Genomic DNA, 25261 nt, shown 5'->3' with positions numbered 1-25261 from the left:
CAGATTAAGTTCAGCTGCTTTCTGTCCCACTGTTCAATTGCGTTTTCTCTTTTTCCCAGCATGGTTGGAAAACAGTTTTTGTCGGATGATCCTGACCATGTCCTTGTAAATTTGCCCAGTAATTCAATGTCAGTTGCTCTCTTCTTAGTTGTAATGGCATTTCCCCCATTTCTACCTGTAGTGCTGCTGCAGATGTTGTTTTGAATGCACCTGAGCAAAGTCTTAACGCCTGATATTGGATACTATCCAACTTACAAAGACTTGTTCCGGCAGCAGAATTATATACGACACACCCATAATCCAATACTGACCCAATCAACCCAGTATATAAAGCTTTTAAAGATTTCCTATCAGCCCCACAGTCAGTTCCCACTAAGCACCTCATGACATTCAACACTTTCTTGCACCTGTCTATTATTTTCTGAATATGTACAGCCCATGTCACCCTTTCATCAAACCACAACCCCCAAAAATTTAAATTGTTTTACCCTTTCCAGTTCCCGTCCATATAATCTGACCCTGACGTCAACCCCACCTCTTTTTCTTGTAAAAACCATCAACTTAGTCTTATCAACTGAGAATTTAAACCCTCATTTATATGACCACTGTTCTGTACTTTCTTCACCAAAAACTCTAACCGTCGTCCTCGTGCCCACATCGCCCCATCGTCTGCAAAAGCTGAAAACCCCATCCCACCCTCTATGTTCTTAAACACATCATTAATCAGCAGTGAAAACAATAGCGGGCTAACTATGCTTCCATGTGGCGTTCCATTTTCTATTGGCAAACTCTCCGAATAACTCCTCCCAATCCTTACTATTATTCATCGGCCTTCCAAAAAATCCTTAATCCATCTGAACATTCGACCATTTATACCCATTTCCCTCATTTTAATTAATACACCTTCCCTCCACATACGCTTTCTCTATATCAAAAAAGACCGCCAGCACACTCTCCTTATTCACTTGTGCCTTCCTTATCTCATGTTCTAAACATAACGCTGGATCCATTGCACCCCTCCCTCGTCTAAAACCACTCTGAAACATTTACGTCTAATTTTTTCTAAATCTTCTTCTATTGGCATGCCCGTGATTACCCCTCGCACCACTTTACACTCCCCCAACACCTCTCTCTCTCTCTCGCTGTCTTTCTGCAGATGCTCTCAGTATGCAACACTTTATTTTTCTCTTCTTCCGTCTTAACGATTATCAACAAATTCCCATCTCTAAGTACTTTGGCTAACGTTACCTCTCCAAACTTCTTTTTCAGCTCTCTTGACAAAACTATTGGGCTAAGTTGCACCCCTTCAGCCTAAATTTCAATATTATTTTAAACTCTTCTCTGACACTCCTTTTCCGGATAACACTCCCATCATCCGAACTATTCCCCTCCAAACTTCGTTTGCTGCCCTGAGTTCCTATGACACTTTCATCCTCCCTACCTCTTCTCCCTCTCCTCGCCCCTTTCCCACTAACCGGTGTCCAATCTCCTAAATCCATGTCATCATCGTCTTCTACCTGAGTTGCCATTCCAGTCCAGTCACACACCAGTTTATGCCAACCGCCAAAATCCGTAATCCAATCCTTCAAAACCAAGCCTTCTCCAAAGTTCAAAATCAGCGCCGCTCCTTGCTTCCACGCCCGCTGATTACAACCTTTCGAAAACATCTTTTTTTCACAGTCATAAATGTAATCAAGATACAAAAATGATTTATTATTCTTTAAATAAGCTTTAAAGCTCATTCTACTGAGACAGCCCTTCTTAGAGTTTCCAGTGACATTCTGACGCAGGAAAGTGTTCTGTACTCCTAATGTTGGCCCTCAGCCTTTGACACCGCTGACCATCACATTTTGCTTGAAAGGCTGAAATACTGGGTTGTTGTATCTGGGTCTGCCTTAGAGTGGTTCTCCTCGTATCTCTATGAACGATACTTTTCTGTGGCGGTCTCTAAGTACAGGTCATCTTCCACGTCCCTGTCCTATGGTGTGCCACAAGGTTCTGTGCTGGGGCCCTTATTGTTTTTAATATATCTACTTCCTCTCCAGCATATTTTGAGCCCCTTTGAGGACATTTGCTACCACTGCTACGCAGACGACATCCAGCTGTACGTGTCTTTTAAACCTGAAGATGTTTCTAAGCTGCAGATTCTAAATGTGTGCTTAGAAACCATCACAGGTTGGATGGCTGACAACTTCCTCCAACTTAATGAAGAAAGGACTGAAGTCCTTGTATGTGCTCCAGACAGACACGTACCTGACATAATGAATGCTCTTGGTCCTCTTTCAACATTTGTGAAATCGTCCATCAGGAACCTCGGGGTAACCTTTGATTCTGCTCCTACCCTGGATGTCCACGTCAAATCTCTGGTTCGGTCCTGCTTCTATCATTTAAGAAACATTTCTAAACTGAGCCCCATAGTATCTCATACTGAACTGGAGATTGTTATTTATGCATTCATTTGATCACGATTGAACTTGATAGGTTTGTAGCTTGTACCTATCCGCTGGAACGTTGAAGACAATATAATTACACTGCAAAGCAAGACACAAGTAGGCTGGTTTACTCATGCATGAGGGAAATCTGGCTGGGGCCAAGTGTCGTCCCACCACCTAGCCTCCGTCAGACTCTCAGCCAGGCTCCCCATAGCACTCCTTTTATTGTGGTTACATGAATATGCATAGGGTCATTAACATATGACATCTTACATAGGCATACATGTGAACAAAGAATAGTATGTGTGTGTGTGTGTGTGTGTGTGTGTGTGTGTGTGTGTGTGTGTGTGTGTGTGTGTGTGTGGGGGGGGTCCAGATGTGACCCTGTGAAGACTCCCCAAAGCTGGTGCCAGGAGTCTAGCGGTCCATCTGAACAAAAGGCTCTTATACTTAAACAGATATACGTGTGCTTGCTATACCATAAATCAGCAAGAGAAGATACGGCCTTTCCTAGGAGGTGTGTAATCTATGCCGGAACACTCTGCAGAGGGAGTGAACGCACTCCCCCTTCATGCTACACAGAGCTGTTACAGACCTTCTAGGATGAGACGTTCTTTCAACCTACAAATGATTATACACCTCTAAGCATATATGGTTAAATATTTCTAAGCATAAATGACAATCAACAATACAAATCTAACAGAACTACTGTAATTCACTGTTTACATGTCTAAACAAAAGCTCCCTGGAGCGTCTGCAGATTGTCCAAAGTGCTGCAGCAAGGCTTCTGACTAAAACATGTAAGTACTCTCATGTAACACCGTTGCTTATACAGCTGCACTGGCTCCCCGTTGAAGTCAGAGTCCATTTTAAGATACTGGTTCTGACATTTAAAGCTCTTAAAGGACAAGCACCAGCCTACATCACTGAACTTTTACAGCCCTACGTCCCTAGCAGGTCCCTGAGATCTTGTGATCAGGGCCTACTTGTTATTCAGCACACAAGGCTGACAACCAAGGGAGACGCAGCTTTTGCCACTGTGGAACTCTCTTCCTCAGAACTTAGGATCTGCGGACTCAGGGGTGACTTTTAAAAAAGCAACTAAAAACACGTCTTTTTAGAATTGCATTTTGTTATCTTTTGTCTGTTTTTGTTTTATACCTTGTGAAGCACTTTGTGATATTTTGCTATATAAATAAAATTTTACTTACTTACTTAATAATAATTAATAGGGTGCAACCTGATATAAAAATTAAAGAGAGTTAAAGCATACTTTTAAATGAAAATATTAGGTTACTTAATGATAGAGCATTTAAAACAGTACACCATTTCAAATTTAACAACAAATAATAGAATTTAAAATGAAACGCAGCATTTTAAATTCATTTTAAATTAACAACAGCTAAACACATTAAGAAAAAAGAAGTATTACAGGAGCTTATTTTAATTTTGCATTTTAAGAATAAAGTTAAATCCCATTTTTAAAGAGGAAAAAAGACAGAAAACTTTGAGAAAATATTAAAAACTTCTATAAGATTGTCTTTACTTTTATTACAGAAATGATGTCACCATTAAAATTAAAGGTATGCTCATTTTTGAGCTTTACTGACACTTTCTGCTGAGAAAATACACGTTTTTTTTTATTGCATTTTATTACAGTTTAAAGTTTGTAATGAAGTATGTGCAGCGCGTTAACACAGTCATTAAACAGCCCCCTCTACAGGATAAGGATCATTTTTAAATTCCAAATTCATCTCAGTCGTCTGGGACAAGTAGAAGCTTGAAATGTTATTAGGTTAATGGAAACTACTATTTTGGGGGAGATTTTATAAATTAAAAAGAAATTCGTATGTAAAATGAAAGGAAAATGGTTCCTTACAGAAAGGTCTTGCTTTGTTTCTTCACGTGATAATCCAGCTTCTTCACATCCTCTGCTGTGGTCAAGAGGGGACTTCTGTGTCTACTCCTCGGTGTTGTACCTACATTATCATTTTAATTCCTTTGTTTATATAAAACTTTCATCTGGAACAAATGGTCTGCAGTCCAAGTGTTGTCATACAATTTATCCATCCATTCGCTTCCGCTTATCCTTTTCAGGGTCACGGGGGGCGCTGGAGCCTATCCCAGCTGTCATAGGGCGAGAGGCGGGGTACACCCTGGACAGGTCGCCAGTCTGTCGCAGGGCCAACACAGAGGGACAAACAACCATTCACTCCTAGTGGCAATTTGGATTATCCAATTAACCTATCCCCACAAGCTGCATGTCTTTGGACGGTGGGAGGAAGCCGGAGTACCCGGAGAGAACCCACGCAAACACGGGGAAAACATGCAAACTCCACACAGAAAGACCCCGGCCTGATGGTGGAATTGAACTCTGGACCTTCTTGCTGTGCGGCAACAGTGCTAACCACCGTGCCACCGTGCTGCCTACAATTTATGCAATAGAATAAATATATTATCAAGTCTGGTTTAGGGTTAGCCAATTTTTGGTTATTTTTTAATGCCAACTCCACGCGCAGACAACATCACTGGTCAGTTGTGACCCTGACCACCATCGTTATGATGATGTAGGAACAACGCCAAGACGGGGATTTCAGATCATGCTACTCTCAAACATAATAGTCCATAACCCCGTAATCTCCCCCACCTAGAACCTCATGTCTATAGCACAACTCGGGACACCTCATCACTGTCCTCCTTCATCCTCTTAACATGTGACATAGACAACATAAAAATAATTTATTCCAGCCTTGTGTTAAGACAGAAGGAAGGGGAAACAACAGAACTGTATAACGTTTTAAACAGGAGAGAGATGCAGCTTGTCTTCTGTTTTTTGCACTCAAAGGACACAAGCCTAGTTAGGTCTATTGAAAATTATGTTCTCAATACATTTCTCTTCATATTTTTGAAAATATTTCATAAAATAAACTCATTTTCTGATCTTTATATAAATAATGTCAAAGAGATTTGACACCCCAGGCTCATCTTTACCCACAAGTGGAGTAAAAGGAGTTAACATCCATCTCTTTATGGTTAAAGACACACAGAGTGTTAAACAGAGTACACAGCAAATCCAGCATGTCCAAATTAACACTGTCGGATTTGATTTCAACACTATTAAAGTGTCTATATGGGTCCACACCAGAGAGTGTTAATTTAACTCTTTTTGGAGAGTTGGTACGTTAACTCTGATTTAGTGTTAAACACCAAATCTGTCTGGAGTTGATAATTTAACACTTGGTGTTAAGAGTTTATATATTAACTCTCAAAGAGTATTTTAGTTTAACTACGTAAGAGTTATCTTCTAATTCATTCTAAAAAGCGGGAATTTTACTGTTCTGAACTTCTAGAAATTTCTTTTGGAAATAAACATTTGCTAAAAAGATGCAATGGTTTTTGAAAAACATTTATTCTGAACTGTGCACCACAATTTCAAAACATTTTCTGAAAGATGTAACAGTGTACATGTTCTCACTTTCATTAGAATTGTGTTTATCAAAAGGTCTGACATGGTAAATGCAAATAACAGCATCTCATCACTTATTTCTTCAATACAATATGCATGTCCTTCATTCATCCCTTTGTGGAACTTCAACGCACTTCTGCTCTCCCCCATATTCCATCTTCACAAGCATATCCTGTGCGGAGATTGAATAAAAATTAGTTGACACTAATTAATGGCACAAATAATCCAGTAAACAATTGCAGCACAGCAAAAAAAAAAAAAAGGAATCCTCTTTGAGCCATTACTTGTGTAAAGTATTTTCCCAAAAGCCAAGGACACAGGCAACAGGTAATACTGAACTAAATGTAAAACCTCAACCTTTTTAATTTTTACCTAAACCGTGTGCACAAAACTCTGGAGGGATCTATGCTAACGTAGAACCCAGTCAGGACGCCTGCTACTGCTGTTTGCTCGTTTTTTTTATGGGCGATCGTTTTCAGGCTTCAAGTAGCACCATTATACCAACATTTCACATTCTAGACATTGTTTTAGGTGTATTTGACCAAAGGTTTGACTGAAAATTCACATGCAAGCTTTTTTTCAAGGCTGTGGTATTTGCCCGCAAACAATACCTTTCAGCTAGCTAAAACAGAATATTATGCTATCAGCGAGCAACATGGCTAATGCCTTTCACACAGCTTTGTCTCAACTCCAAAGAGCCACAGAAGTAAAAGCTCATAATAATAATTGAAACAATCTTTGAAAGAATGACTTACCAAGCATGGCAAACAACTCAAATATGTAGAGCAAAATGTTCTGAAACGGCTTCACTTCAGCTTCGATTGGAGCCGTGCTGGGGGCGGAGTCTGTGAATTTACTCTGTTGGTGTCATAGCCCCTGTAGGAGTTCAGAGTTAGGAGGTCAAGAGTTAATGTTTCCATTGTAACACCTCCAGATTTGACAGAGAAACACTCATTTTTAACACTCGATTTTAACTACTATCATTTTACACCTCAGAGTTACATTAAAAGAATGTGACTCTGCTTAGAGTAAAATTAACTCTACTTTTGCAAGAAGACTATTAACACCAAAACATTTAACACTGTTGAATTTGCTGTGTATGTGATTTTGAAACAGTTAATGATTTATAATTATAATCAGAAAATAACCAAGTATAATTCTGATCAATCTAATGAATGAAAACTTAGCGTAACAACATCCCTTACAATCACAAATTTCAGTTTTTGACATGCCTGATTTTTTTCCACCCAGATTCCAGGAGCATTGTTATGACTGTGATGTATCCTTGACTCAGTGTGTGTGTGAGACAGAGAGAGAGAGAGTACAGTGGACAGAGTGTGTGTGCAAAAGAGTGAAATGTGACTCTGGCCCATCATCATGCATGATTCTGAACAAAACAAGTGATACTGAGTATACTGTGAGTCACAAACGTCGAGTCATGCAGAGAAAAAGTATTCCTGAGTTAAAAAGAGATCATGTTAGAATCATCCTACAACAACATTAAGACTGAATGAAAAGTAAAGTCTATTCATTTGTGACGAATAATGAAAGTGACTGAACTTTGCTTTAAATCATGTATTTGAAAGGCTGTAGAGAGAGAGCAGCATGGACTGATGTAGCTGTCATAGATGTCTCGTGGAGATCAAGGAGGGGAGGAGATAGAAGAAGAAACGCATAAACACCCCGTGCAGACGGAATAAGCTGTTCTTCCTCTAGTTTCAGTATCAGAAGATCTCGGATTGGGAATTCACAGTTTAAAATTACAGCAAAAAAACCAACAAAAACAAAAACCGCCAGCGGATAAAGTGCAATACTGTGGACTCACAAATTGCATTTATATATTTTTGGGGCTTTTTTCTGCTTATTTTTTGTTGGATCATAACGTCAAAGCATTTGTCTGTTTCCTGCTGGATTGCAACTTCCAAGGATTTGGCTCCCTTCCAATTTGGATTTTATCGACACGGATGATGACGGATGTATCTGAAGGACTGCACCTGACCTACAAGGCCACCCAGGCAAGCACACCTTAAGAGGGAGCAGGATCGACATTCTGAGGACTATAAAGCTGGATAAGTCCATCCAAGCTATGCAGTGCCTACTGGATGATACTCATAGGATCAGAGACTCGGACTTTGCAAACGGGCTGTTCCAGGCTTTCGTGTATTGGGGATATTTAATGCTCAATATAATAGTTTTTTTTATTAGTAATATTAATATACAAACAAAATGCACCATATATTACACATTCAGAAAATAAACATTCCTTACATATTAGCAATTTTCATACATAGGAAAAAGAAAATATAAAGATGGGGTCACATAATTTAACAGATTATTAACTCACTAAATCAAAATCTTCCACAAAGGAAACAAAAAAGCAGCCTTTTTCTTTTTAACTAAGGTCAAAGATTTAACCAACAGGTTTAAGTCGTTTTTCCAGTGAGCTAGTGTTGGTTTGGTCTTGAAAAAACGACATTAATGTATAAAATGCTTGCACAAGATTAATAACACAGTAACACCATAATTAGCTTTCTTTTCTTTCAAAAACACTCCAAACATTATCATATTTAAGGTAAACGGGGTAATTTGAATCCCACTGGAATAAAGCCAGGTATGAAAATCCAACCAAAATATTTGTATAAAATTGCACAAAAAGAATAGATGGTCCAAATCCTCCTCTTCTGTTTCACAAAATACACAATTACCCGTTTCTATTTTGAATCTATCACCAAGGAGTCTATTTGTCGGGTAAATTTTATTTTTAATTGGACTTCTTTCCCTTTAGGAGGGATAGGGAAGGTGATATAATCAGTTCTTATTTTTTAAATTTCTTCCCTTTGGAAATCTTTTAATATGTAATTACGTCTAAGTAAATTTGGAGAATAAAGACTCCTTAATGACAATCTTAGAAACTTATTATTGCATTTAACATCACAAAATCGAATACCATCTATATATAATTGCCTTAACTTGGGGGAGATGTCAGAATATATTATATCATTTACAACTATGTTTTTAAGTGACAATGGAATGGAATTTATAACCCGATTAAATTTACTTTTAGAACATTGGATATTAAACTTTTGGCAAAAATCTTGATGTCCTAGAACATGTCCTTCCTCTTCTACGAAATGGGCAATTGCCCAAACACCTTTTGATAACCAATCTTGAATAAAAATAGATTTTCTGTTCATCAGTATATATCTATTGTTCCAAATTGGGCTATTATGTGGAGTGAAATTATGTTTAAATAACATTTTCCAATAAAGAAGGACCTGTTTATGGAATTCAGAGAGTTTAACAGGTAGCTTAGTAAGCTCAATATAATAGTTAACGACAGAACGGTGTAGTTTTTGTGAATATGGTTCTGTCTTTCAGAACCTGAACGCATCAGTCTTTATCCGCGCCTGCGTGCGTCTGACGTCACTGGGAGTCTCGTTCTTCCTGCGGTTGGAGACCAGAGGGGCTATCTGAAAGCAAACGGAGCTAGCAGCGTTTCTTTATCTTTGCATAGTTTTAAAGACACTGTTGTTATAATCTAATTTCTGTGATCGTGTGATTGTAAGGGACCTTATTAACCGCCAAATTATCTCAGACGCCGTTTTCTCTTCGCCCCCGCCCGGAGAACAAGCTGGTACGTATCAAATACGTTAGCTATATTAGCTTCGCTGTGTGTTGAGAGGCCTTTAGAAACATGGCGTTTAAATTCGCCAGTTGGTAAGGAAACCAAATGTCAGAGAAGCTGCATTTACTCCTTTAATTTTTTATATATAAATATAATCTGCGTGTCCCTTCGGTTCTGTTGGCGTTAGTTATCATAAATGAGTTTATTTAACAATCAGGCGCAACAGCAGGCCTGTTATGGCGCACGTGTTAGTGCGCCAAAAAATTACTGTTAGCGGTAATAAATTCAGATCAAATGAAGAAGAATTGACGTTAAACACGAGCGGAGACGCACACCGACCCACACAGCGTGTACTACCCGGCTCAGAGGCTGCTCCAGCCTTCGGTGATCCGAAGCTTCAAACAAACCCGTGTCAACAAAAAACAAAAAGAGTGCGAGAGACTGATTTAATGATACACCTGTGACAGTCTGAGGCTTGAAACAGGTAGGACTAATAATCACTGCCAGTTTTTAACGCCTACCATTGCGTCGGAATATTTGGTTATTAGCAGCGAAAGCGAGACTATGAGAAAAGTTATAGTTGTCGAACCGTAACCACATCCTGCTGTTCAGGATCAGGGAGCTGTCGGCATAATTGTTTTTCTACTCCTACCATTTTAGTTATTTATTATTTTATTTTTATCTATTTATTTTAAGCCGTATACTAGTGTTTCTATTTTACCTAAATATTGTTGTATTTTTTTTTATTTAGTTTGAAGTATTTTTAGATGTTTTTTTAAATGTAATTCTACAATTACTATTATTTTTAATTTAATTTGGTTTTACTTTGATCTTTACTTTTTCTACAGTACTTTATTCCAGACACATTTTTAAAATATTTATTCTTTTGATTTTTAACATTTTATATTTACCCTTAATTGCTTTTGCAGACTTTTATTTAAGCACAAAGCACAATTTAAAAACGTGTAAACATGTCCTTCAAGCGCATTACAACAAAGCCAGAACATGGAAATGACATGACACACACTAAAGTTCTTTTAAAGCTCTTTTCTACTCTACATGAGCACTCAAAGCACTTTATACAGCAGTCATATCATAGTGCTTTCTATACATTCAGGCTCCAAATGCATTAGAGAGCAACTTGCAGATCAGTATCTTGACTGTACAGTCTGTATACAGAGCAGCCAGTGATCGGCCCAACTAACCTTCCTAATAGTAGATGACATGGTGAACCCTGTTCTTTTGAAATTGTGAGAGGTAATGGCTCAAACATGCCAGTGTGGTGGTCCTCGGACAGCTTTGCAGACAGTAGTCTGCACATTGTCTTGTTTGTGCTGCTGTTGGTCCATTAGTGACCCGTGAAGAAGAGCAGAGGTCCAACATTCAAAGAGCTGAAATGAAACCAAGTGTTAAGAACAATAAACGGTGTCCTCTGCTGCCACTGTTTGTGTTTCTTTATATATTTGTTGGTCTTCTGTCATTTGTGGGGACTCCACTGCTGCTCCCTTCCCTGTTCCAACCCACTTTTTAACCAATCAGCATTTGATCTATTTGCATTTGTATTGGTCGGTGTGCATAGAGTCTGCATACACGCGCTTCAAAGTTTAAATCATTTATTTTTAGATAATGTAGGTTCTAACACTGCCTTTTCAGATGCAGGGAAAACACCAGGTGGCTTTTTGAGACACTCATTCACATTAGTGTTGCAGTGTAGAGCTGGGCGATATGGCCTAAAATTCATATCGCAATATAATTTGAAGCATGTGTGGTAACGATATATATCGCGATATATTCTTTTCTTCTGTATAGCGTGTTTTCCACACTATAAGGACTTAAAATCCTTTAATTTTCTCAAAAATCGAGAGTGTGCCTTATGTATGAATTCTGGTTGTGCTTACTGACCTCGAACCGATTTTGGCTGCAGAAATCTGTTAAATGTTTTAGTACAACTTTGGTAAGCTGCACTGCTTGATGGATTGTCAGAGCATTACGGCTGCCGTAGTGAGGAGCTGCGCGGAGTAATCTGGGTCCAAAACTCCGTCTGCTTCAGGTCCCAAAGTCAAACGAACACTAAGAGTTAAAAACGGTCTAAATTCTTTCATCTTTAATAAAATCATCAGCGTTGCTGCTTTAGCAGGTGTAACAATTAAGTTTAACATCCAGACATCCATGAAAACAGAATTTATTAAATTTAACGGAGTTAGAAGTTAACAGGAAGTTAGCTCGCTAGTTTCCACCTAAACATTTCATATCAGAGATTTTTGAAACACATTCAAACGTACAGCTCTGTTATCACTTCCAACATAAATGAAGACAGAAAACTAAACAGCAGTGGCGTTTGTAGGGTTACTGAAGTTGGACTACCTGGTATATAATGTTGTGCTACGTGATTGCTAGCGACACAGCTATGTTAGCATAACATTAGCACAGTGAAGCTGGAGGATGAACGCCAACTTTTTTTCCACTCGATAAAAGTTAACGTGAGGGATTCTGGTGGTCAGGGACAAATGCAATCGCATAGCAGGATGCTATACATGGGCCAAACTTCAGTCAGGAGAACAACTGAGATTATTCATCCACAATACGAGGTTAGTTATTAATATACTGCAACAACATGGGAACAGAGCCGCTGCGAGAGAATTCAGCATTAATGAATCAATGTTACCGAAGTGGAGGAAGCGCAGTTTTTGGCTTTCCCCATATTTCAAAAGTGCTTCATCTCTTTGCTGTGACTGTCGCCCGCCATAATTTGCAGAAGATAATGGTTGTAGCCGCTGCAACGCTTTCGACCAAAACAGGCGCAGCTTGATGACATCATCAACATGTGCTATCGCGATAGAGCGGTATAGTCAAAATCTCTGTCGTTGGCCAAATTTATATCGTTTCTATCGCCCACCCCTATTGCAGTGAGTCTTTTTTTTTCTTTTTAATCTTCAGGTCGTCTCCTTTCTTGAGCTCCATATTTGTTATTCAGTGTTCACTTGGACCTCACCAGCATATCAGGTCCTTTCAATGATCCTGATTGTTGTTTGTTTTTTTTCTACTTATGTTTATTACGTTTTACTGCAGCTGATATCTGATGTTTAATCACTTGCTTCACGTCTTCAGAGCCATGTACAATGGGATTGGCCTGACGACTCCGCGCGGGAGTGGCACCAATGGCTACGTGCAGCGCAACCTATCGAGTCTGCGGGTCAAGCGGCCGCGGGACGAGCGTGGCGGCGAGCGGGATGAGAAGGACCGGGAGAGGCTGGAGAGCCAGCTCAACAGGCAGCCCAATGCCGACATCCTGGAGCACCAGCGGAAGAGGCAGCTGGAGGTGAAGTGTGCTGAGCTGCAGGACATGATGGAGGAGCAAGGGTAAATATGGTTATTGAACTCAAAATGAATCTCTTTATCTAAGCTGCTGTGTGTTTGAAGGTCTCTGCTTCTTGAATCGTGAGGATTTCCAGCTTATTCTTAACTGAGTTTTTTTTTCTCTCTCTCTCACAAAAATATTGAACCGTGTCTTTAGAAATATGTAATCAATCCACCCAGATTGCTTCAGTGGGAGGAAGAAAGTACTGGTAGTGCAGCATGCTGTTACACCGACTTCTGCATATTGCTAAATCTTCTTTGTGTGAACGCTCAGGTATTCTGCTGAGGAGATCGAGGAGAAGGTGAACAGTTTCCGCATGATGCTGCAGGAGAAGGAGGAGCCTGCACCCGCCTCCACCGAGAGACCAACGTAAGCATTTATGTCCTCATTAATAACAAAAGAAATCACAAATTGATTCCTTGAAGCAACTTTGGTTGCCTGTTTTCTTTTATTGGTTTCAAGAAACATATTTTTCTATAAACCAGCACCCGGCCTCGTACTTGCTGACCTCATATACAGTTTGCACGGAGGATAATCACACCTGTCAGTTTGTTATTTCTTTTACTTACCGTGAGCTCATTTGACAGCAAGAGGGTTGCAGCGGAAGGAATAAGGCTAAAATTGTCTTGTGTCCATTAATTTAAAAGAACGTCCAGTTAATTACATTTGTAAAATCCTGCCATGTCTTAATATTAGAGCTACAGTGTGATGTTCAGGGGCACCAGCTCATTATTTGCAGAATTTACAGGAAGCTTGGTCTGCACGTGCTACCCAGGTGCCTAAACTGTGGAAAACAGCATGACAGAAACTTCTAATCCTTCAGAGCGTGTTGGTGGGTTTTTACGGTTTCTTCTCAGGGTGACAGAGACACATGCCCTCGCTGCAGCCAACCAGCAGAAGAATGACCGCCTTCGCGCTGCTTTTGGCATCGCCAGCGATTACGTGGACGGATCATCCTTCCACGCTGACCGCAAGGAGAAAGAGAAGGAAAAGAGGGAGCAGGAACGACTGGAGAGGGAGAGGCAACAGCAACAGAAATACACGTGAGGAGGACATAAAAACACCTTCAGAGCCTGAGTGCACATCAAATTAATTATTAATTAATGTTTTGATTATTATTTAGAGTCTGGTTTGTTTGTTTTTTTTCTCTCTCAGGTTGCTGGAAGATTCAGATGAATCAGATTCTCCTCCAAAGAAGCGCAGTCGCAAGAAGAAAAAGAAAAACAAGAGCAGAGACAGGTGAGACGATAAATGAGGGGAAAGCAGAAAAGGTTTTGGCTGCTGAGCGGTGGTCTGATGGTTTTATTTCTTCTCCAAGCAGCTCAGAGAGTCCCTCCCCATCACCTCGCAGAGAGAAGAAGAAATCTAAAAAGAAGAAGAAGAAACGGTATTACACCACTGGGGCTGCCACAAACGATTATTTTGATAGTTGACTAGTCACCGATTATTTATGCGATTAGTCGACTAATCAGATCATCATCCATTGGACGTAAAACTACAGCTTATTGCACCAGCAGCATCTGCTCTTATATAACTATCATTAGCTTACAGCTTTAAGTGTTTAAGGTCTGTGCTAACTAAAAATAAAGACAAGATGATAGTTTATTAAATTTTAATGAAATCTGCAGATTGTTTTGGTGAAGTTTAATAAACTCCTTGCTATCTAAAATATAACGGGACACTGGAGTATATTCTGGAGCATCTCACACTTCTGATAATCAGCTGTCTGCTTGACGTTTATTCAGCTGTGTAAAAACTATAACTTTAATCTCAGCCAAACCGATTTACTCAGGAACAAATAAAATACTGAAAAAAGCCAAACAACAACATTTTTAAGTTATCTAAGTGACTCATATATCATGTTTAACCTGAGTAGCGAAAGACAGCGATGGTTTGAAAACGATTTGCCGGGAGTCCGGTGTTCTCACGGCTCTAGTTAGCCTAGCCCCCGGCTAGCTATCGAGCTAGTGGGTAACAGACGTCTCCGAAAACGTCGGAGCGCTTTTGAAAATATGTGGTGTTTTGATAAACTGAGCAGATATTTGAGGTTTACACAGCTACATTCTCCCTGAAAATATGTTAAACGTTTATTTTGTGACCCAGAAAGAATAATAAGAGTAATATTAAAACTAACTAGCTGCCGCCATTGTTGGAAACTGCGCTGGGCTGCGCTATGAATTCTGGGACACAGCTTCTTCTTCGGGTTTAACGGCAGCTGGCATCCTTGTACATGCAGTGCTGCCATCTTCTGTTTCAGTCCGTTATTACACTCTTAAATCCTGCTACTTATTCCTGCATCTTTGGGATCTTACAAAGCTTCAAACGACGCGTCGACTATTACATCAGTCGTCGACTGTAATCGTGACAGCCCTATACACCACCATTTATTTTTTTTCATTCATATTCATTTATATCATACAGACTGTCACTGTTAACCTGAAAATCTGTTTTTCAGAGAGGTGTCAGAGGAGGAAGAAGACAGGTAGGTGTTTATCAGACTCTTGTACTTGACAGCCAATCGGCAGCGTTTGATTTTGTCGCTGTTTAAACAGCGTTGTGTCTAACTTTGTCCTTCGCCCTCTTTAAAGTTCGTCAGAGGAAAAAGAGATGGTGTCGAAGAAAAACAGAAAAAAGAGTGAAAGCGCGAGTCCTCCAAAAGCAAAGCCAGGACGAGGCAGGAGCGCTTCCTCCAGCTCTGCTCACAGGTATGACATCAAACAGGAGACATGCAGGGCCAGCTTTGAGGAACTGGCTGTTCATAATTAACCTTACAGTGCCGTTCGTACTCAGTTTGACACCACTTATCTTCCCTACTGTATCATTTGAGGGAGTTTTTCTAAGTTTTTCTCATTTTATCTTCGTTTTTGTCTTTTGAGAAAAACAAAAGCTTCGTTATTGTATTTGGTAAAATCGTGTCCTACTGGATCTAACCAACAAGGAATAGCTTTGTTTCATGTCACTCTGACCTCGACCCAATATGTGACATTCATGTTTTTAATTCCTAGTCATAAGGTCATGATCTCTTTTCCTTTTGACTTGATTCTGCTTCATGGATCATCACGAAGTATTGTTCTACATGACTACAGACTGAAAAACAGATAAAAGGAACAGATGGGGGGAGATCACGTTTTTTGCTTATAGTTTCTCAGAAATGTGAGGATGTGAAGGCTTTTTTTGCCACGTCACAGTAAACTGGATAGAAAGTTTTATAGACAAAGCAATACATCAGTGAATCCCTTAACTTTAAAAACAGCTTTGACATTTTGGATCAAATTGTTAATTATTAAATCCCCTCCCCCTTACATTAGCAGCAGCCCATCTCCGGCGCCACCAAGATCACGCCAACAGGACCAGACTGGAAGAAACGTTGTTGAAGGTAGAAAAGGCAGTTCTCCAGACAGGAGGAGACGAGGCCATGAGGAGCAGAGCCCAGAACAGGGCGAACGGGTAAGGCTGAGCGTGTGTGGTCACTAATACTATTTAAATATTGATCGACACCTTAAAGTGACGGAAACGCTATTTCATGTCCTCTAGAAGAGGCCCAATCTTCAGAGGGAAAAAGAGCGACCAAGCGAGATGGAGAGGACCTCCAGGAGACACAACTACTCATCCCCTTCTCCCCCACCACAGCTGGCAAAAGCCACAGAGAGAGGAAGGAGGTCCAGGAGCAAGCAGAAGGAGAGTGAGAAAGGGAGGCGCTCAAGAAGCAGAGAAGTGGAGAAAAGAAGGCGTTCCCAGAGTGTGGAGATCATGGAGAAGAGGAGGCGCTCGAGGAGTGTAGAGATGGAGAAGAGGAGGCGCTCGAGGAGTGTAGAGATGGAGAAGAGGAGGCGCTCGAGGAGTGTAGAGATGGAGAAGAGGAGGCGCTCGAGGAGTGTAGAGATGGAGAAGAGGAGGCGCTCGAGGAGTGTAGAGATGGAGAAGAGGAGGCGCTCGAGGAGTGTAGAGATGGAGAAGAGGAGGCGCTCAAGAAGCTTAGAAAATGAGAGGGAAAGATCACGACGTTCAAGAAGCAAGGAGAAGGAGAGAAATAGGCACTCCAGAAGCAGAGACATACAGAGGGGGAGACGATCAAGGAGTCGGGACATGGAAAGGAACAGAGGGCAGCATTTAAGAATAAGAGACACGGAGAGGGTAAGGAGATCGAGGAGTCGAGAGATGGAAAGGGGGAGACGATCAAGGAGCAGAGAAAATGAGGGGGAGAGAAGTAAGCGCTCCAGAAGCAGAGACATGGAGAGGGGAAGAACAGCAAGTCCAGAGATGGAGAGAGTGAGGCGTTCAAGGAGCAGAGAACAGCGGGACAAAGGAAAGGAGAGCATCCCTCAGAGGACAAGACATGACTCCTCCTCATCCCCTTCCCCTTCCCCTCTGAAACAGGAAACAAGGATGGAAAGGAGCAAAGACGGAATTAAACTGGACAAAAAGTCAAGACATGACTCCTCCTCCACGCCTTCGCCTCCCCCTGAAAAAGAGAGAATAAGGAGGGAGAGGAGTAGAGAGAGGGAGCGCAGAACTAATGATCTGCAGTCAGCAGTGCCAAACGAAAGGGACAACAGGAAGGATGCAAGGAGACTTGCGAGAGAGACGCCTCCTCGCCAGCAGAGAAATGACAGGAAGAGGGACGGACAACCATCCCGTGGCTCCTTGTCACCTGCTTCCCACTCACCTGTCACCAATGGACGTCAGAGGGAAAAGGAGAACGACAGGAGAGGAGAAACAGACAGAGAGAGCAACAAGGAGAAGGACCGGCATCTGAACAAGCAGAGGGAAGAAGACAGAGTCCAGGAAGGCAAGAGGAAGCGGGACGAGGTTCGATTGTCCTCAGAAATCAGGCGAGATGAATCAAGGCCTGCCGAGAAGGCGGTGAGTGAAAGACCGGAGGCGAGGGAGAAGCCTGCTGAGAAACGGGAGAGCAGTAGCAGCAGCAGTAGTAGTAGCGGCAGCAATAGCAGCAGCGACAGTGACAGTGATAGCTCCTCATCTTCTTCATCATCTTCCTCCTCCTCCTCGTCCTCATCCTCTGAAGATGAAGGCAAGTCAAAAAAGGCTGGATCCCCACAGAGGGAGAAGGACAGCCTAGGAAAAGCTGCACTGTCCGCCATCGGGATTGCAGTCCAGAGACATTTAGCCAACGGTAAACAGCAAAGCTCGGCCTCTGAGCACGACACACCCAAAAGCTCCCAGAGGGAGCGAGGAGGAGGAGCAGGGGGAAGAGATGCACCCGAGAGGGAAAGACTGCCTCAAAGAGCTCCGACAGAGGAGTGCTCACGCCGCACCAAAGGCCAGGAACGCTACAGCCCCACACAGATGGACAGTCCCAGCCCACCTCCTTCCCCACCCAGCAGAGCAGGCACCAGAGCAGGCAGGAGATATTCTCCCTCTGAGGCTGATGGTGGGAGGGGGAGAGCAGAGGTAAAGGCTGGGGAAAAGGAGAGAGGGAGGGACAAAGACACAACCAGGGGAGCCACAAGGTCTAGCCCCTTTGCCCGGAGGTCACGCTCTCCACCCCAGAGGAAAGCTACCGTCTCACCCCCCCGTCGCACTCCACCCAGGCAGTATCAGGACCCCCCAGCCCGGTCCAGAAGAGTTTCTCCACCTCCTCCAGCCTGGTCAGACCGAGACAGGCAGAGGGACAGAGACCGGGAGAGGGAGCGAGATAGGATCATCAGGAGGACCAGGTCCAGAAGTCCAAGGAGACGTAGCAGGTCCACTTCAAGAGGTCTAAGAAGACGAAGCCCCCCCAACAGGTAAGAGATAAGCCTACATGTAAGTGTGCAGGGTCTGCAGGGCAGTGTTGTCATGAGGCAACATCCATATTCTCTCACGTTAATGAACAGCCTCACAGGGACGTCATCATCTTATGTTTTATTTTATTTTTTTCTGTGACTGTGCTTGAGCTTGTCTAAGAGCAGTACACGGCTACAGCACGCACCAAATCCTAAGAGTTCCAGTCGTCGGCAACAGAAGGGAAAATTGTACGAAGTAAATCTTGAGTAGGTAACAGATCACATGATGAATATTTAGGGGGCAAATTTACAACCACAGTTCCCCAATAGTTGGGACGCTGAATAAAATGTAATTAAAACAGAATCCAATGATGTGCAAATATCAAACTCTTTCACAATCGAACAAATATCAAATGCTTAAGCTGTGGACATGTGATGGCAGCTGCATGTCTCTGTCAGTCAGTGTTTTCCAAAGATGCACTAATCTTTGGAAAACACAGAGATCACTAATGTGAAACTAATGTTTCTTTCGGTCGTCTTCTTTCCTAATATTAGTCAGTTTGCAGTGCTGGTGATCAGGTGGTGGTGGGGGGGGGGGGGATGGTGGACAGAGCTGGCACACCTAAACCTTTAAGTGAGGGTGTGTTGGAAACACGAGGCAGAGGCCTGGGTCTATGAGCTCTTCAAGGGTGGGTGCTGCAGGAGCTGCGATGATGGTTGTTCCCTGTTGCGGTAGTAATCCACGATACCAGATGGTGAGCACTGGAGGTGAAGAGATCCATCAAGCTAATGCAGTCCTGTTGGACTTCGTTAGCCTGGGGTGAGGTCACTGAGGCAGCTAACAACTCCTTGGTTTCTGGTCCTCTGGGGTGTGTAAAGTTTTCCCCTGAGTTCCTGAAAGCTCTGGATGTTGCAGGGCTGTCCTGGTTGACATGCCTCTACAAAGTCACATTTTGGGTGGTGTCTCTGGATTGCCATGTGGGCGTAGCCAGCTGGCAGGAGGCCTCCAGTTTGGCCTCAGATTCTCAACTCTGGTTTTTGCAGATGATGCTGTTAGGCTGGCTTCAGCTCACCTCCAGCTCGCGTTGCAGCAGTTCACAGCTAAGTGTAAGTGAGGATGTCTCCTGGGCGAGGTGTTTTAGGCATGTCCTGTCAGACGAAGGCCCTGGGGCAGACCCAGACCACGCTGGAGAGATTACCTCTGTCTGCTGGCCTAAAAACACCTCGGTCCTGTCCTGATGTATGAACTTCAGATCAGCCCCCTCTAATATTAATTAGGGTTCTGAACTCTTGTATGTACTAACGTGTCATTATAAATAAAAACTTAGTTTACTTCAGATGGAAGTTTATAATCTGACATCATTGTGTGTATTGTGGGCGGCGATCCAATGATGATTTCTGCCATGCTGACTGTGCAGAGTAACAGAGTAAAGTCAAATCTCCCCCCCCCCCCCCCCCCCCCCCCCCCCCCCCCAGGCCTCGGCGGTCTCCGTCTCCACAGCGGCGAAGAAGGACAAGTCGCTCGCTCTCACGTGAAAGAGAAAGGGAGAGAGAACGTGAGAGGGTCAGGAGGAGGGAGCTCGAGCAGGAGCGAGAAAGGGAGAAGGAGAAAGAAAGCCTGCAGCCAAAGGATGTTCCCCAACCCCGCAGGTCTTCTTCCTCGTCATCATCTTCTTCCAGCTCCTCTTCTTCCTCTGCGTCCTCACAGTCACCGCCGCCAGAGAGGAAAGACAGCAGAGGACCATCAGAGAGGGACAGGAGAGCAGATCAGCAGGACGAGAGGAGGGAGCAGAAAAGCCGCCCCTCTGCCTCACAGGGCGCTTCTAGAGACTCTTCTCATGCTCCACCCTCAGGTGGGAGAGGCTCACAGTCCGATTCTCGCCGCTCTGAAGTGACCCCGCAAAGATCTCTGGGGAGCAGCCAACCAGACGGCAAGCAGCCGCACCGGGGTCAAAGTGGAAAGCGGTCGCCGCCAGCCAGCCGCCAGCCACCTGAACGAACGGGCAGAAGCGAGAGCGCTGTAAACGGGAAGGAGGCAGAGATGAAGAGCAGCAGCTCCAGCTCCTCTTCATCTTCTTCCTCCTCTTCATCATCATCCTCCTCCTCATCATCATCTTCGTCCTCTTCAGACAGCTCAGATTCTGAAGCCGAGCAGGAGAACGGGTGAGCAGACTGATAATCTGAGCTGACGGTGGAGTTCACTGTGTCCGTCACACCATTAATGAACTAAGACTGTTTTCTCTCCAACAGGAAGGCAGCCAAAGCTAAGAGCTCTGCTTCCTCTTCCTCTGACAACGAGAAGGAAGCAAAGAAGAGAAGGTAAGAAGGGAGGACCACACAAACACTGTTTAATACCTTCACCACAGCAACGACACGTTTATGCTGTTGCTTGAAGTGAAAGTCTCCGGATAGATGGAAAGAAAGAAACACTCAGGAGTAGAACACGTGGAAACAGGAAGTTGCAAAATAGTTTGTTGTTGTTTGTTTTTAATTATCAGTTGTGACATCGCTTTGGGCAACAGTGGCGAGCTGGCAGCTAGCTTAAAGATTTCATGAAAAACATCTCAGTGGTCCTGTAAAATGTCTGAAGGTTCTCAGTCATCCAGGTCACCGTAGTCAAAGGAGCTTGCAAAGAAAAGCGTCTGGACTTCTTTAAGTTGCTTGAAGACGTTTCACCTCTCATCCGAGAAGCTTCTTCAGTTGAAGAAGCTTCTTCAGTTGAAGAAGCTGCTTCAGTTGAAGAAGCTTCTTCAGTTGAAGAAGCTGCTTCAGTTGAAGAAGCTGCTTCAGTTGAAGAAAGCTTCTCGGATGAGAGGTGAAACGTCTTCAAGCAACTTAAAGAAGTCCAGACGCTTTTCTTTGCAAGCTCCTTTGGTCCTGTAAAATGTTAAACTGCATTAACAGGCAGATAAAATGAACTGTTGCCCAATGAATGTTTTTTTTGTCCTGTGTAGTCACCACTTCTCTGGAAGTTATTGTTATCATACTCGCTGAGCCGTTAGGCGAGTACCGGCCTGCTTCAGCTTTAATGGTTACAGTGATGTTTGATTATACCGAGGTTGCAGCGCAGTAGTCTGATGACAGATTTGTGTTTTGCTCGCAGCCCCATCAGGCCTCAGCGGGTGCCGGCTGATTCGCTGAGAGATTCTCGCTCCCTCAGTTACTCTCCTCCCCGACACGTGAGACCAGTGGCGTCCTCACCGAGCCGCAGGTCTGTAACCACCCGGGACATTTGAACTTGACATAGAGCGACAGCAGCCTATGGTGTCGTTTATTCGTTTTGGTTGGTTTTACAGAATTAGAAAAATTTGTGGAGTAAGTTGTAAATGTATTTTTTAAATGATGCTGAATCTAAAATATATTGAGAGCCTGCTGTGATTACATGTCCTGATTGCTTCAGCAGGCTTATATCTGAATACAATTATTAAAAAATAAACAGGTTGTGTTTAGTGCTGTTTAGTGAGATGTGCAGCAGTAAGTGATGCAGGGCGAGAAGACCAGGAGATTTGCTAGACGTGGAGACCAAACTTTGAAGCCCTTTGAAACCCTTTGGCGGGCGGTTTCAGACCCCCGGGCCACGTGTTTGACACACCTGCCATAAACTGTAAAACAAATAGGAATGAACACATCACCACTTCCTGTCAGGGTACAAAAATGAAGATGGAACATCTCAAATTAACCTCCCTGTTCATATATGCAGATATATCTGCAGAAGCTGGTGCTTTTTGTATCTAATGCACCTGTTTCACATTAGCTGTGTGCTGTTGTGAAACGATTTTGTATGAATAAAGGTTAAAGTGGAGTAGTAGTGGAAAAAGGTCTGGAAATGACTTGTTTTTTCTTAAACTCTTTGCTGGTAGAAGCAGCAACAGACGGTCACCGAACCAATCATCGAGCAGCAGACGAAGGAAGTGAGCCGACAGCAGACGCCTCCCTTCTTCTTCTGTGGTGTTTGAACTGGACTACAACACAAATGCCAGAGCCAGCAGATCTGCGTCGCCGGGAGGTCTCCAGTGTTAGTGGGTTTTTGTTTTGTTTTTTTTAAGCAGCGATGGCTCGAGGCTGGCGTGTATGTCTCTTTTTATGAGCTCAGTAAAAAGTTCACCCAGTTAAGTAAAGCGTAACTCTAGCACTGTTCCTCTGTACCTGTACTCTGTGTTGCGTTTCACCTGTAGATATGAGCTGTCTGTATTTTGGTTATCATGTGAGTTCCATTTAATGTGAGCGGAAACTGAAACGTGGTTAATTTCTTTGTTGCAAATGATTAATAACAATAATAAAAGGCAATTGTACATTTTATTTGTCTGGGAGTTTTCTGTTGCTGTGCTTTGTGTCACACTTTAAAGGTACTTTTGTTGTTTTTCTGCAATTTGTGACTTCAACTTTAACCAGGTTTGAGCAGCGGGTGTGTTGCTGTTCTTTTAACTTTTAACACCATTTTCTCAACAGGCTTCTGCTGGAAATACGAATGTTTAACAGCTCACTCGGTCCAATAACGGTCACATCGACTCACTGCGTATGAGAAGTACAACTGAGCATTATTTCAACTTGTATTTCTTAACAGTAAAAAGATGTTTTGAAACTTCCTAGCAGTCACGTTCTGTTAACGCCGAGTGTCAAAGAGGAAATGCACCTTTAAGTAGCAGTAATCAAGGTTTTGTTGTAGTGCAGAGAATTACTTCAGTTTGCTTCTTTTGACTGAACAATTTCAGTTTTTGTCCTCTTATTCAGAAAATGTAACAAGCAATTTTCATACATTAATCCTAGTTTTTAATTTCCTAACACTAAATCTAAGTCTTTCAATGTAAAAGTATTTGTACTGTAGTAACAGATTTAATTTAAAAAAATGATGCAGTGCACGTTTATTTTTATGGTGTAAACATACGGTCATAATTGCTCAGTTTTCACCACAATTGTTCTATAAAAAGCCACAAAAGTCTTTTTATACATTTATCATGAACAAAAACAGGAGCTGAGCAGTTGTTGCCTAACAATCTGTTTTCCTGAAAAAAAAAAAAGTCCTGTTCATTCAGTTGAGTTTCACTTCATGTTTCCTTCTTGTTGCCCACGCCCCAGCGTTTGAGAACCGCTACACCACAGTTTAATAATGATGGTAACTGTAAGTGTCTTTGAGCAGGTAGGTTGTATAATTAGCCCAGGTTTTCCTGGAAAAACCAGTGACTCATTTTATGAATGCAGTAATTTTAAAAACGACAATCAAGGCCGCTTTCTGCCCGCTGTGCGCAGATGATTCACCAGAGGAGCAATAAAGCACCAAATGCAACACGACGTGTTCACACATTTTTACGTTTCTCACATGGTGACAGCAGACCAGCCTCTGGCTCCAAAACATGAGCTCAGCTGAATCTGCAAGTTACTGAAAATTACAAGTGTGGAAAAAAAAACGTTTAACACAAAGTATTAAGTGAGTAACAAGTGTAACGTTACAAAATAAAAGCTTGGAGCTCTGAATTTCAAAATAAAGAGTTTTGCAACAGGATACTGTTACAAATCATTTACAGATATAGGGTCACATGTATGTGGGTCACCCGGCTGATTTATTTCCTGCAGTCGTTTGTGACATTTTTCCTTTGGCTTCGTTTCTTAAGCAGCTTTTTAAATGTCCGTAGAATTTCTTGTGAAATACTTTTTTGTTGGTAAAAAAGTGACCTGCCAGCGGAAATCTTGGTGTGACCGGACATAAGCGGAAGCTGCTGTTGTAATACTAAAACTGGTGACACGCCATCGTTCAGTGTGTGTTTCTCACTACTTTGACTTCACACACGACACAGACAAGTTCTGATTCTGAGCTCCGTGTTTCAAATATTTTGGTTAAAGTTCAAACTGTGAATTTTAGTTTTGGTTACATTTCTTTAGCATTCACTCTTTACTGATCACAGAGGGAAAGCTCATTAACAGCATGTCATTCCAGTGGACTTGCTTTTTGCATTTTTGTGTCTTTGTAGTTTTATTATGTACTTTGTACTCACCCTACGTCCTTTTCATTTGACCTTTTTGTCTGATGGGTTTGAGCCTCTTTCCAGACTCCTCCTTTCAGTAATTTTTGTAATTCTTTTAGTTGCTTTGGGGTCATTTTAAAGTGTCATAGTGACCATTTTGCATCTGTTTTTCACCTTTGATTGTACGTTATTTGTCTTTCTGCATTGATTTTATTATTCATTTACTTCTCTCTGTCTCTCTCTTTAATTTTTCTTAATTTTACCCTTTCAAAGATAAATCAGCATCACTACCCATGTTTTAACTTTAACAAATAAATCTGTGTTATTAAGTTATTACTGTGAAATTATTGTTATTATTCTTGTAACTATGCTCCCACTGTAGAAAATAAACAATTCATTCAATGGTTCATTTGTAATGGGGGAAACAGTAAGTATTTGTCAGTAAGAAGGCTGTAAAACCTATGATGATTCAAACTCTCATGATTCTTTCCAAGTGAAGATTTTTTTTAATTGTAATATTTTGTAAAACCCTCCAAGGTTCAAGAATCTTTCTTTGTCACATCCATAGTTATACGAGTACAGCACGCAGTGAAATGTATCCTGACATGCTCCTTGGCTGTGCAGAAAGAGAGAGAACATTATGTACATTAAGTGAATATATACAGGAGGACATTATATGCAGCAAGTAAGTGAA

General features: G+C 42.1%; 1 protein-coding gene and 1 long non-coding RNA gene across 5 annotated transcripts; one reads left to right on the top strand and one right to left on the bottom strand.

Moving 5' to 3' along the window:
• Window positions 1–5822: 5822 nt before the first annotated feature.
• Window positions 5823–6964, bottom strand: LOC146712012 (uncharacterized). The gene is made up of 2 exons (XR_014920304.1): window positions 6654–6964; window positions 5823–6070 (listed from the first exon to the last, which is right to left on the bottom strand). It is a non-coding gene; the product is annotated as an uncharacterized LOC146712012 (long non-coding RNA).
• A 2350-nt stretch (window positions 6965–9314) lies between these two features.
• srrm2 (serine/arginine repetitive matrix 2) lies at window positions 9315–22906 on the top strand. 4 transcript variants are annotated; one of them, XM_085455097.1, is made up of 14 exons: window positions 9315–9532; window positions 12632–12883; window positions 13155–13250; window positions 13739–13924; window positions 14037–14120; window positions 14203–14268; window positions 15337–15363; window positions 15470–15586; window positions 16193–16328; window positions 16416–18628; window positions 20084–20770; window positions 20858–20926; window positions 21711–21818; window positions 22468–22906. In XM_085455097.1, exons 2-14 carry the CDS (start codon window positions 12636–12638, stop codon window positions 22520–22522), a joined length of 4092 nt encoding a protein of 1363 aa, XP_085311223.1. In that variant the 5' UTR covers window positions 9315–9532; window positions 12632–12635; the 3' UTR covers window positions 22523–22906. The 4 variants fall into 4 exon arrangements, with proteins under 4 accessions (XP_085311223.1, XP_085311221.1, XP_085311222.1 ...); XM_085455095.1 differs by having other exon boundaries at window positions 16190–16328; XM_085455096.1 differs by having other exon boundaries at window positions 14200–14268.
• Window positions 22907–25261: the final 2355 nt, after the last annotated feature.

This window comes from Copadichromis virginalis, linkage group LG4 (assembly GCF_057382275.1).
Source record: "Copadichromis virginalis isolate Kocher_CV1m ecotype Utaka linkage group LG4, C_Virginalis_male_GT1.1, whole genome shotgun sequence".
NCBI classification, from domain to species: domain Eukaryota; kingdom Metazoa; phylum Chordata; class Actinopteri; order Cichliformes; family Cichlidae; genus Copadichromis; species Copadichromis virginalis.
This window is presented reverse-complemented; position numbering and strand designations above follow the sequence as displayed.

What these genes read in the sequence shown, in the direction of transcription:
- srrm2 (XM_085455094.1), top strand. Translation starts at nt 12,636, where the DNA reads ATGTACAATGGGATTGGCCTGACGACTCCGCGCGGGAGTGGCACCAAT. An exon ending in TCCTCCAGCTCTGCTCACAG is followed by an intron (nt 15,587 to 16,189) that starts GTATGACATCAA and finishes CCCTTACATTAG; the next exon opens with CAGCAGCCCATCTCCGGCGC. An exon ending in GAAGCCGAGCAGGAGAACGG is followed by an intron (nt 20,771 to 20,857) that starts GTGAGCAGACTG and finishes TCTCTCCAACAG; the next exon opens with GAAGGCAGCCAAAGCTAAGA.